We start from the raw sequence: 13,155 nt of genomic DNA, 5'->3' as shown, positions 1-13,155 counted from the left end.
AAAATACCACTGTAAACTCCAAAAAAGGTCCACCAATTGTTGGATCCTATTAAGTCAGTTAGTTAGTTAGTTAGTTAGTTAGTTAGTTAGTTAGTTAGTTAGTAAGTACTCTGACCCCTGAGAAATGTTGAAAAGGTTATAATTTTCTATATTATGTTATTCCTGTTACTTTGATTCCCTTAGTTCTTTTGTTTACGATGGTATTAAAATAGGAATGTAATGTTGTCTAAACTAGTTTCTTTTTCACGTCTGAGCAGGGGCTTGCTTTTAACTAGATATCTTTATAATTTTGCAGGCCATTAGGAGCAGAGAACCTGCTGCTTCGAGGAGCCACACTCAAGAACACTGCACACATATATGGTAATATCACCTGAAATTGACTAATATGCTAGAAAAAGTTTAGATCTTTTTTTGTAAAACTATCTTTTTTACTGAGCTTTCAACTGTTTCTCAATGTCCTCTTGAAAACTGTTAGATGGGACTAAAAGGTTTGAAAAAAGCTAGTAAATGGAGCTTGAGTTAATGTTGTCTGCCTCTCTTTTAGCGGTTGCCATCTACACTGGCATGGAAACCAAGATGGCTCTCAACTACCAGTCCAAGACTCAGAAACGGTCCGCAGTGGAAAAGTAGGCTCTCTCTCTTTCCTTCTCATTTACATATTATAAATTGTGAACACTGGCTTCGATAATCATTTATATTTTTGACCCATCCATTAATTCACTAAACGAGAGTCCTTGTGTCTCTCTGGCTCCCTGGACGGAGTGGATCTTTCTTTCCATCTGGTGTCTTCTATCCAGATGGCTTGTAGATATGAATGACTGTAGGTGGATTACATTTACACTTGGTAACAGTGTGGGCCTGATTAACTCATTGGAATTGCATTTGTCTTCCTTTTGCCGAAATGTACTTGGCTCGGAATAAATGCCTTGTATCCGCGGTTCCCTTTTATAAGAATGTCTATTTCTAACTGTCTTGTATAAAATACTTGAAAGCAATACTTGAGTAAAAGTGTCTTACCACAAATTGACTTTGGTAGAAGTTAAAGTCTCCTTTTAGAATATTACTTTAGTAACAGTCTTAAAGTATCTGATATTTACTGTACTTAACTATCAAAAGTCATTTTATGATATTAAATGTAATTAAGTATTAGAAGTAAAAGTAAAAAAGAATTGATTATGAACTTTATGGCCAAAGGTGTGTAACGTTATCTCTATCACCACTGCTGTCTGGGTGGTCATTGTCTGTTACCATGACGGCAGAGCCTGCAGCAGGTGCTTCCATCAGTCATTATGCTTCCTCCTCTTCTTCTTCTTTAGTGTTGGCCTATGTTTGTTTTTTGTCGCTTGGCAACAAACAGGCATTAGGTTAATAAACTGGAATGGAGCATGCATTATCTTTAGAAACAATCATTTTGCCAAACCTGCTTTTTTCCAGTGTAACACATTTTTTCAGATTTTTTTTGTAGTAACAAGTAACCAAGATGCTTAGGGGAAATATAGTGGAATAAAAGTACATAGATTTTCTTTAGTAAAATGTTGTGGAGTAAAAGTATCTGGTAGTACAGATACTGAAAATTTGACTTAAGTACAGTAGCAAAGTATTTTGTATTTTGTTACATTACAACACTGGTATCTAACAAATGCAGTGTGTTAAAATCCAAAATGCCTTTTACTGTAGCTGTGGGACTGGTCTGCATTGTCTTTCTGAATCCATGCACTTTGATGTGCCTGGTTTCCATCTCTGGCCCACAGGTATTTTTTGTGTTAATGTGGCCGAATGCCCAGATATAAAACACCCCTCATTGTTTCTCTCTGCAGGTCAATGAATGCCTACCTGGTGGTCTACCTGTGCATTCTCATCGGCAAGGCCCTCATCAACACGGGGCTGAAATATGCGTGGCAGGCCGACCCCAACAGAGACGAGCCCTGGTACAACGACAGAACAGAAGCAGAGAGAGGGAGACACATTGTGAGACTGTTAACTACATTCTCTCAATCTGAAGAAAAAAAAAAAAGAATTCTTCATCCTCTCATCCTCCTCCTCTTCCTCAGGTGATCAGGGCATTCACAGACTTCTTGGCCTTCATGGTTCTTTTCAACTATATCATCCCAGTCTCCATGTACGTCACTGTGGAAATGCAGAAGTTCCTGGGCTCCTATTTCATCATGTGGGATGATGAAATGTTTGACAAGGAGTTAGGAGAGAGAGCCGTGGTCAACACGTCGGACCTGAACGAGGAGCTGGGACAGGTAGCAAAGAACACTTTGAACAGGCTGACATAAAAGCAAATATTTCTGTACTGTACAGTAGTGATGTGCAATACTGCAAAATTTGGAATCAATTCGATACCAAGTAAATACAGGTCCAGTATTGCTGATACCAATACTTTTTAATGAATTAGGTGGATGCATCATCACATTGCTAAGTCTGAACAAATTTTCATGACCTTTAAGTGGTTTTGGGATTGCTTGTTTTCTCTCCTTTGGATTATTAAGTTAAAACCCAGGACAGAATTTCCATATTCTTGTATAAATTTGTTGTTTTAACACTGTACCTTACAGCCTTTTTACAAATTATACATGTTGCCTTTGTTTCACTTTTTGGCCTGAAAATATAGCCACACACCGCTCCTCTTCCTCTCTGCCATTCTTCTGCTCCGTGTGTCCGCGTGTGCGTGTGCGTGTGCGTGTCTGCTGGCCACCGCTGGGCCTGGCTGCTTGCTTGTTTGCCTGGCGCCACTGAGTCACGTGACAGTACAACATCAAGAGAAGGGAGAAGAAGCAGTGTGTGCCACTTACATAGACACAGACAGCCAGGTCTCCTCTCTGATGAAACAAGCTGCGGTGCATACTGGAGAGAAACTAAAACTAAAGTATCAATCTCACAACACTGGTATTGATCAATATCAATACCAAGATCAATCGGCCCACAACTACTGTACTGAGAAGTCACATAGAGACTTATGCTGTAACTCATTTCCTGCTCTCTTCCCAGGTGGAGTATGTGTTTACAGACAAGACAGGGACTCTGACAGAGAACAACATGGAGTTCATTGAGTGCTGTGTGGACGGACACGTTTATGTACCTCATGCTATCTGTAACGGACAGGTAACAACCTAATGGATGGACTATTTATTCGATCTTTATGTCTGACCTTAAGTCCTGCAATAAACTTTCAGATTAATGAAACCTACAAAGACTAGGCACTGCACACTATAATGACTGTTTCCACCACCACACAGTTTTTTTAATATTTTTTTTTTTTGAGCTTTCAACCGCATCTCAGACTCTCAAGACAGCAAGAAACTACTATTTACAAGGTTAAGAATGAACTTTTATTTCATGCAAGATATTAATAAAATGCAGCCACTGGCTCACTCCACAGCACATCACACCTTTGTTGTTTTCTCGCTCTTTTAGAGTATTTTAATATAATTGACTATATTTTAGACCATCAGAATGTCTTATCTTTATGTCAATAGTATCCTATTTAAATGTGCTTAATTTGTGTTGTTGCTAGGTGATGCCTGGTGCAACAGGTATGGACATGATCGACACATCGCCAGGTCCTGGGGCCAGGGTGAGCATAGCCTCTGTGTGTATGTGTGTGGCCTCTGTTTGTGCGTGCGTGTGCATTAGGGTAACGCTGTGTTGTGTGTCCGTCCACCACAGGAGCACGAGGAGCTGTTTTTCCGGGCATTATGTTTGTGCCACACGGTGCAGGTGAAGGAGGAGGAGACAGTGGATGGGATCAAGCATGGCATCCACCAGGGCAAGTCCACTTCCTTCTACATCTCCTCATCTCCAGACGAGGTGGCGCTGGTGGAGGGCATGAAAAGGTGGAACACACACACACACATACAAACACACTGTCACAATGATAATCGGACTGTTAAATTGCTAATAAAGCCATCTGCGCACACAGAGCATTTTTCAAATAAATACATTTAGTTCAGTCTCTCCATTTCTAATAATGGTGATTTCTGTGCCGCAGGCTCGGTTTCACCTATCTGAGACTCAAGGACAGTCACATGGAGATCTTAAACAGGGAGGATGAGATTGAGAGGTGAGTGTGTCCATTTAAAACAATGTTGTTTATCTCTTTCAGCCTCAGCAACAATTTATTCTATTGGCTTTTTAGTTATTGTAGAAGTTATTTGTAGCGCATACAGCACTACTTATTGTTAGGTATGTAATTTCTGTTTACCACACACCTCTGATTAGAATATTCATCTTGATAATTTCTCTAAAAGTAAAATGAGGGCATGTACTAATTTTTGTTAACCGTTTTGAACCCAGAAAGTTTCAGTTGCAGCATGTTACCATACTTGTTTTTTTTTATGTTAACTTAATGGCCAGTGTATGAAAACAGAGCAGTAATTAGAGTTGATCTGAACTGAATGTGCATTACTGTAAAGTTGTGTCACTACAGCAACAAGTGGGAGTAGCCCAGTAACTGCTGAAACCAACAGGCTTTCAGCTATGAGTTTAAATTTAGAACAGTGATGAAAAGAGAAATTGTTGGCTGAAAACTCTCTTTGAAAAGTAAGTGTGTTCATCTTTCAAAATGATGATCAGATAATCTCTGTTTGAGTTCATGAAGAAGGATTTTTAAAGGTTTTTGTAAGATTTTGATTACAGATGTTTCGATCCATTCTTGACAATACAGCATATCTTAATTGACCATATCATCTAAAATCAAGCTGTTCAAAATCTGATCCTTTCTTTACTGTACTCTACTGGTTTACTGGTCATTTCAGCCTGATAGTGTCAAGGCTTTCCTTAACTTGAAGAAATGTACAGGGTAATTTCAATGCTATTGATTTTAGTTGTGTGGGTTCTTTTTGTAGGTTTGAGCTGTTGGAGGTGTTGACATTCGACTCAGTCAGACGGAGGATGAGCGTCATTGTCAGGTCCAGCTCTGGTATGGTATTTCAAACTCTTAATATGCATGTATATGTTTAGGCAAGGCAAGGCAAGGCAGCTTTATTTGTATAGCACATTTCAGCAACAGGGCAATTCAAAGTGCTTTACACGAAATCAGTTAAACAGATAAAACACAAGTACAAACAGTTAAAAATCATAAGCATTAAAAACTAATAAAACACATGAATAGACAGTTAAAAACAAAATAGAAACATTAGGACACATAAAACACAAGAATAAAAGTTACAGTGCAGCATAAGAAATTTAAAGAAATGAGCATTCATTTAAGGAAAGGCAGCATCAAAAAGAAAGGTCTTCAGCCTTGATTTAAAAGAACTGAGAGTAGCAGCGGATCTGCAGGTTTCTGGGAGTTTATTCCAGATATGAGGAGCATAGAAACTGAAAGCTGCTTCACCCTGTTTAGGTTCATGTGTATGGCTTATTTCTTATATCTTCTTTTCTGTTCTTTTTTGCTTGTGTGTGCGTGTATGAGCAGGTGAGCTCTATCTGTTCTGTAAAGGCGCAGACTCTGCCATCTTCCCCAGGGTTATATCAGGCAAAGTGGATCAGGTTAGAGCTCGGGTGGAGCACAATGCAGTGGTGAGAGCGCGCGCACACACACACCCACACACACACACACACACACTGGCATACTATTAGTCATTCATTCATATCACTCGTTTCCTAAAACTACAGAAAGTATTTTTCTATTCGAGCATTATTCACACGATTCACCTTGTGATAGTTTTAAAGATTGTGTTACTTCAATGGTCTCCACAGTTATTGTAAATGACCATAGTGGTTGCCATGGTTACCATAGGAAGTCAATCACGGGCATGGCCCACTTCCATCGAACAGTTCTTTATTTATCCACTGAAGGTCTAGTGTGGCTTCTAAAAGACATACAAGCCTGTTTGTTTTTCTCATCAGCTGTTAACAATTAATATGTATTTTATAATCTCATTATTTGACCCTAAAGCTCTTAAATTAATCATACATTGCATGGGACACTAAACAAAAAGCCATAAGGTCACAAGATGTGTTTTATTGTAATCGTAACTATTTTCTCTTTATACACCCACATTTGATTATTAGAACTTCTCCTTGAAATGAAGAATATAAACAACACAAGTAGGCAAGAGGGGAAGTGAGCAGCAGTAAAGCACTTAACTGCATAACGTCATTACATAATAACTCCCAAAATGCATAACCCATAAAGATGAACTAAATAAAGTGAATTGAACCTGTAGTGGAAACCAGGTCAGTAAGACCGCGCTTGCCGTGGTTGCAGCTGTAGATAAATCGTAGCTTTCAGTGGAAACAGAGAGATCTATGCTGGGCATTGTACTGGTGAGCTTCAAATGAAAAGAGCAGTTGCTGCCCACACATCACACGCACACATTTAGAGTCCAAACTCAAGCAAATATCTGTATTTAGCTGTGTGTTTAGAATCGGGGCCACAAACAGCATGTTTCAGATGAAACAGGCCATTGGAAAAAGACCTTGATATAGTCTAACCCTGTTTGAATTTCTACTCTCCCACAGGAGGGTCTGAGGACACTTTGTGTTGCCTATCGGCCTCTGAGTCCCGAACAGTACCAGGAGGTTTGCCATTTGCTAAACGGGGCCAAGTTGGCACTACAGGACAGAGACAAACGACTAGCCGAGGCCTACGACATCATTGAGAAAGACCTGATACTGTTGGGAGCCACTGCTGTGGAGGACAGGTGGACGATCTCTTCTATGGGCTATTTTGCTGCCAAATATATAGAAATGTAGTCTTTTGGTCTATTATAACCCCTCAGGTGTTACTGTATAGTTGCTCTTTTTTAAATAAAAATGTCTGCACTTCAAAAGTGCTAACTCTTTATTCTGTGCGTGCTGCTGGCATGACAAGTGCTGCCCCACTTTTGCGGGAGCGTAACTGAGTGAGGGCAAGAGGCAGTTCAACCCATCTGAAGCAATTACAGTGTAGGCTTCAAAGGGATTGGTTAACCCGGAGGGCATTGCAAGTCAACTCATCCTTTTAAGAAAATTAATGAAAATGATTCAAGTATTTTTATGCTGTATGGCTATGTTGTTGCTGCTTTATATTCCCCAACACCTTATTAAAACGTACTCTCTTTCTTGGTCTGTGTTTTCCTACTTTGCTTCACAACAGGCTCCAGGAAAAAGCGGCAGACACCATTGAGTCTCTCCACAAGGCAGGAATGAAGGTGTGGGTGCTGACCGGTGATAAGATGGAGACGGCGGCTGCCACCTGCTATGCCAGCAAGCTGTTTCGCCGCAACACCCAGATCTTGGAGCTAACCACCAAACGTACTGAAGAGCAGAGCCTTCACGATGTCCTGTTTGACCTGAGCAGGACCGTCCTGAGGCAACCGGACGCCATGACGGACACTTTCTAGGTGGTGTCGTGTAGGGCTGTGGGTGGCTGTGGTTGTGTGTGTGTGTGTGTGTGTGTGTGTGTGTGTGTGTGTGTGGTGTGTGCTGGTTTGTTGCGCCAGCTTGCCAACCATGTTTAAGATTTCAGCTGAAATGTGGAATGAGTCACCTACATACTGTATGTTTGCAGTGGAAATCCTACAACAGGTTCTAAAAAAAACAACCTGTTACATGCTTCAAATACTTGAAGAAGCTGAATAGTGTTTTATTTTTATTTTTTTCTGAACGGTTTTTTGTTCAAGTGGATTTTATTCTATCTATGTTTCAATCAGTCAAGTTTTGTTGTAGCTGAATGAAATATGGTGAAGCTGTCCTGTATTTGACAGGTCTTCTGTTTGTCCAGTTTATCAGGTGACTGTACTGACTATGGTCTGATCATTGATGGAGCCACTCTTTCTGCGGTGATGAGGCCCACCCAGGAGGACTCAATTTCAGGGAACTACAAAGAGATCTTCCTAGAAATCTGCCGCAACTGCAGTGCCGTGCTCTGCTGTCGAATGGCACCGCTCCAGAAAGCACAGGTACAAAGACTGCTGTGGACTGCACCTGTTTTCCTTTTTTTTTCACAGACGTCAATCTGAATGAGTATGATGGTTTTCACATATATCACTAAGACTCAATATGGATTTAAAGTGAGATGAAAGTCCACACCTGGAGGGATGCTTTGTGCTGATCTGTTAAGCTGTTTTAAGGAGTTAAAGGTACCACTTTGTGTTGTATTTCTAGATTGTGAAGCTGATTAAAGCCTCCAAGGAGCACCCGATCACGCTGGCCATTGGAGACGGAGCTAACGATGTCAGCATGATCCTAGAGGCCCATGTTGGCATTGGTTAGTACGCTGGCAGTTTTGTCCGTTTCACTACGTAACTAACACGCTACAAAATATGTCATATTAACATCTTCTACAACGCACTCTGCCTGTATTTCCATCCACATCAGATGCACAGTAAAAGAATAGCAGCACTTTTTACACACAGTCCCTGATGTTTACAACATAACTGGACAAGTTAACGTAAGCCTATTAATGATACTTTCCACCATATATGTGTGAAACGTATCTGTTTTTGGTCTCTTTAGGTATCATGGGTAAGGAGGGTCGTCAGGCAGTGAGGAACAGTGACTACGCCATCCCAAAGTTCAAACATCTCAAGAAAATGCTGCTTGTCCACGGACACTATTACTACATACGCATCTCTGAACTTGTGCAATACTTCTTCTACAAGGTAGTCTGTCTGCTCATTTCATGTACAGTGTTTGTATTGTATGTATTGTGTATATACATTTCCATTTGTATTTCTTCAGGGCATTTTTTTATTATGAGGCTGTAACCTAGTTGCAATTTTTCTGTAACTTATTTACTTAATATTTAGTTCCTAGTTGTGGTATTTTTTTGGATAGGTGGTATATTTAAATTAAGACATTTTGTGCACATGTACATTAAAACCTATTACAGTAAACTTAGTAAGAATAGCCAAATGTATCTTTTTAAGTTTTATGTTTTTTAATGTCTGCAAGCTTCAGCAAGAATTTGCAACAAACAAACAAAACAACACTTTTAATCACTTCTAAAACTCCTGACCTGCTTTTCTTCTCATTTATTTTCTTTTTTTCTTCCAGAATGTCTGTTTCATCTTCCCTCAGTTCCTCTACCAGTTCTTCTGTGGCTTCTCACAACAGGTACACACACACACACACACACACACACACACACACACACACACACACACACACACACACACACACACACACACAAAATAAACAAAGAATAACTAAAAAAGCTTAAATACTCTCTACCGTCTCCCCAGCCACTCTATGATACAGCCTACTTGACTCTGTACAACATCAGCTTCACTTCGCTGCCCATTCTGCTCTACAGTCTCATAGAGCAGCACATTAACATGGACATCTTGAAAAAGGACCCATCTCTCTATAGGTTAGTGTCGATATCTAGTGTGTGTATATGTGTGTGGTGTAAAACTGTTAACTGCTGCCTCTGCAAACTTCCTAAACAAAAGTTAGACAAAGAGTTGTGTTTGGTTGTGAAAATGAGGAGTTGTGAACACTCCAGCTTGAAGTCTGACCTCTTGTAACATGTCTATATAACATCTAGATCTAGATCCCAGGGATTCAGTCTACTCCAGCCCATAATTTAATATAACAGCCAGAGATGTCCCCAGCAAGCACATAGTCTACTTCAGCCTCCTAAGCAAAAGAAACACTTTCATACATTTTAGACATTCTCAGTTATATTATCCTCCATTGGATTGTTTATGTACAAAGTAACAGCTGAAGATTAAGTATTTTTTTCAAAAGCAAAAGAGTACACTAACTTCATATGACTAAAAGACAGCAGGCATAAACATTTTCTATTGATTTTACATCCATGCAAAAAAGACTCAGTTCAGGACTGCTCGGTGCATTTAGATCAGGCCTCAAAGGGCTGAAACCCTCCCTCTTTAACTTGATTTAGTTGGGTTCAGTTTGGTCATAGCTAAAGTACTTCCAAATAGAACAGTTGAGGTTTCACATGATTAGACTACACATTTATATTCTCAGTCTGAATTCTCCTTTTCTCATCGCATGACTCTCAAAATTTGTCTTTTGTCACAAACGACACTTCTGAAGGCCCATAAATGTTCTCTAGACATTTAGTATTTATGAATTATTGCACATGGAAACTAAATCACATTAGAATATCTCATTATGGTTGTTTCTGGTTAAGGTCTTCCCAAAGGCAGCTAAAGTAGTATTGATCAGTAACTGTGTAATTGCTCATATGAGAAATGGTCAACATGAGTCATTTACAGTACTATCATCTTGTGTTTGTCTTGCCAGAGATATTGCTAAGAACTCTTTGCTGCGGTGGCCCATCTTCTTATATTGGACCATCCTGGGTGTGTATGATGCCATTGTGATGTTCTTTGGTGCCTACTTCCTGTTTGACAACACCACCTTCACCAGCAATGGACAGGTAACCTCCATGTGTCAAAGACAGCTCCTTTTTAATTCAGTTTTGGGCCAGATTTATGGTACATCTTTCAAAGTAATAAGCCTAGTAGAGGTTTTTGGCACGGGCGAAGCAGGCGGCCTCCAGGGGCGTCAATTTTTCATGACACGGAGGGTGGCACGAGCACTTAAAAAAAGATCCTCTTATCTGTCATTTCACTGTGTGGGGAATTGGAGAATTGGAGAGCTGGCAAATTGGCGCCCCCTGCAGCTACAGGCGCCTTTGCTTGCTGAGAAGGCACCAAGCATTGAGAAGCAGTGTGAGAGGGGGGAGCAGGGGACAGTTGACCTCTGGGTCAGACAGGTTGCTTGGTATAGGCACTGATACGTGGGTGAGCTGGTCGCGGTTACTTTTCATCTCCAATCCCATCTGTATTTGTGAGAAGGAGCACTGTCCTGAATTGAAATATGTTATTGAGTTAATAGGCGTGTGTGTTTGTGTGGGCTCCTTGAGCTTATCACTGATAAGGATCTAACCAGAGATCTAACCCAACTTTTGGACTGCTTTCAGGATTGCACTTAGTCTGCCAGTCACTGTGGCTCGAGTAGAAAGGAGCTTTTCAAAACTAGAGTTGATCAAGTCCTACCTGAGGTCAACCATGTCTCAGGAGCGGCTCACTGGCCTTTTCGTCAGGATCCATCATTCAGTAGGGGAGCAGATTTCATACGATGACATCATTGATGATTTTGCATCAAGGAAGACCAGAAAGGTCTAGTTTTAGTTTTAGTTTGTGTTTTCTGTTCTTAGTGAAATATTCTAATAATTAGATTCTCTTTAGTGTGTTTTCACATTTGTGTGATGAAGGATTTGTGCTATTTAGAATCTTTATTCTATATTTTATTTGTATATTATTATTATTATTTATATTATTGTTGCTCTCCGCTCTTGTTACTTTATATATATATAATATATATATATTGTGTGTATGTATGTATGTATGTATGTATATGTGTGTGTGTGTATGTGGTGTTGTGTGTGTATAATATTATATATATATATATATATATATATATATATATTAGTGGTGTGTGTGTGTGTGGTAAGTGATTGAATATATTTTTGGCACATTTATGTATTTTTATTTTATTATAACAACATAAGTGAAATATAATTGTATTTCTCAATTGCAAAAATCCTCCATTAGAACATTTGAAAAACACACGTAAGAGAATTGTCACTGACTCAAATCTGCACTCAACTCACATCAGGCAGTGACAGAATCCAGTTATTTAACTACTGAAATTCCAACAGGAAACACACGTTTTAAGGTGCACCATCTCCACCTCCAACATCGCCAAAAGACAATGAACACAATTCTGCACAAAATCAGTATCAGTTATCAGAACTTAGTATAAGTATACACTATAGTAAAGTAATTCTGCAGAATTTTGTGTTTTTTTGTTTTGTTTTGTTATATATAATATCTCAGATTGTAGATTGCACATTTTGTTTTTAACTTCCTGTTAGAATTTGTCAATTTGCACATTCTCTGCAGGTTCATGCCTGTTGTGCTGCAGTTCTCTACAAAACATATTTATAATTTGCTGCTTGTCATTTGTCTTTTTCAGTCTTTTGGGGATGTTTTAAGTTTATTAATGTACATAAACCACGGGTATTTTTCTTTGTGGTTTAAATTCCAGTGTATGCTTACCTTTTTTCAATATCCAGGTTCATGTTTTATCTGCAGTCTTTATTGGAAGGCAGAGTTGCTTTGATAGATTTGTCAATATGATGCATCTGAGAGATTCATTCTTGGCTTTTAGCTTTTTATTTTTTTCCATAAATTGTAAGTCAAATCTGAAAGTGGTTATGCTTGTGGGTTAAACATTGAAACATTGAAAACATACCTTTTTGACTTCAGTTAAAGATCAATTTAAAAAAGCATTGTCAGTGCAGCTGATAGACGTTCTCTCATTCACATCCAAGACGCGACCGCATGGCAGGTTCCATCTTCCTCTGTGCTTCTCTTTTTGTTTACTTTTATTTTCAAGCAGCATTACTCTTCAAGAAACCTTTTTGGACTACTTTGAGTTGCTTGATTTAACTTCTTTTTTTTATGCATTGAATTTTATTCTTCTCCAGCTCAAAAACTGTTTATTATGATTTTATTCTTCTGGCCTTCTCTTCTTCTTCATCTCCTCTTACCTTTGTGTTGCTTTTTCTTTTTGCTTCTCTTCCTCCTCCCAGCTAATGACAACCAACACACAGATGGTAAGCCTGTCCCTGTCATATGTCCCCTAGTTTCAGTTTCCAGTTTCCTATTTGATCCCATCACACAGCCTGATACCAAACCACTCCTCATCCATTCTCCGTTCATCTCATGTCCAGCCCTTAGTGCTTGCTGTAGACACATCAACTGTAGGCTTTTGTGTAGTGACCCATGCTTATCAGTGTTAAAATTGGTGAACGAACTTAACTATACTGTGTGTGTGGGGGTGGGGGGAGGGGGGGTTACACTCCTACTCCCATTACATGACATTTAGCCATCTTTTCTAATCTAATTCTCCTTCAGTTGATGGAGCGCCTTTCTAGAGCAGAAGAACATTGTACCATTTGCAGTTAGTCTCTGAGCTATCAGGACTATTTATAGGCGTATTTGTAAAGAAATAACAGAGGTGGGGCACCATCAGGACCAAACAGAATGCAAGGTGATATTCTGAAGCTTTATTTATGTTTACTGAAAGTTAAAAGTGCATTTCTGTTTGTGAACAGCTGCATAGAAAAGCAAAACTCTTTCATTAACAGATTGTAGTGATTTTGCTGATCATGCTGGTAAA

General features: G+C 39.4%; 1 protein-coding gene across 8 annotated transcripts in view; it reads left to right on the top strand.

Annotated features, from left to right (window-relative positions):
- Positions 1 to 13,155, top strand: part of atp11a (ATPase phospholipid transporting 11A) — a 46,398-nt gene that overhangs the window by 24,979 nt on the left and 8,264 nt on the right. For 6 of the 8 annotated variants that reach the window (XR_004327874.1, XM_032505972.1, XM_032505971.1 and 3 more), the window contains 19 exons: positions 296 to 360; positions 545 to 626; positions 1,818 to 1,968; positions 2,052 to 2,249; positions 2,995 to 3,108; positions 3,521 to 3,580; positions 3,673 to 3,839; positions 3,995 to 4,066; positions 4,851 to 4,924; positions 5,423 to 5,526; positions 6,472 to 6,653; positions 7,088 to 7,331; positions 7,710 to 7,892; positions 8,098 to 8,200; positions 8,449 to 8,594; positions 8,989 to 9,048; positions 9,177 to 9,304; positions 10,207 to 10,342; positions 12,566 to 12,589. Coding sequence is in view for 7 of the 8 variants with exons in the window: in XM_032505972.1 (XP_032361863.1) it covers positions 296 to 360; positions 545 to 626; positions 1,818 to 1,968; positions 2,052 to 2,249; positions 2,995 to 3,108; positions 3,521 to 3,580; positions 3,673 to 3,839; positions 3,995 to 4,066; positions 4,851 to 4,924; positions 5,423 to 5,526; positions 6,472 to 6,653; positions 7,088 to 7,331; positions 7,710 to 7,892; positions 8,098 to 8,200; positions 8,449 to 8,594; positions 8,989 to 9,048; positions 9,177 to 9,304; positions 10,207 to 10,342; positions 12,566 to 12,589 (2,293 nt within the window). In the remaining variant the exon portion in view is untranslated. The remainder of the gene's footprint in view (positions 1 to 295; positions 361 to 544; positions 627 to 1,817; positions 1,969 to 2,051; positions 2,250 to 2,994; positions 3,109 to 3,520; positions 3,581 to 3,672; positions 3,840 to 3,994; positions 4,067 to 4,850; positions 4,925 to 5,422; positions 5,527 to 6,471; positions 6,654 to 7,087; positions 7,332 to 7,709; positions 7,893 to 8,097; positions 8,201 to 8,448; positions 8,595 to 8,988; positions 9,049 to 9,176; positions 9,305 to 10,206; positions 10,343 to 12,565; positions 12,590 to 13,155) is intronic. The other 2 variants (XM_032505970.1, XM_032505975.1) reach the window with 1 other exon arrangement.

The sequence above is a fragment of the Etheostoma spectabile genome, chromosome 24 (genome assembly GCF_008692095.1).
Source record: "Etheostoma spectabile isolate EspeVRDwgs_2016 chromosome 24, UIUC_Espe_1.0, whole genome shotgun sequence".
Taxonomy (NCBI): Eukaryota; Metazoa; Chordata; class Actinopteri; order Perciformes; family Percidae; genus Etheostoma; species Etheostoma spectabile.
This window is presented reverse-complemented; position numbering and strand designations above follow the sequence as displayed.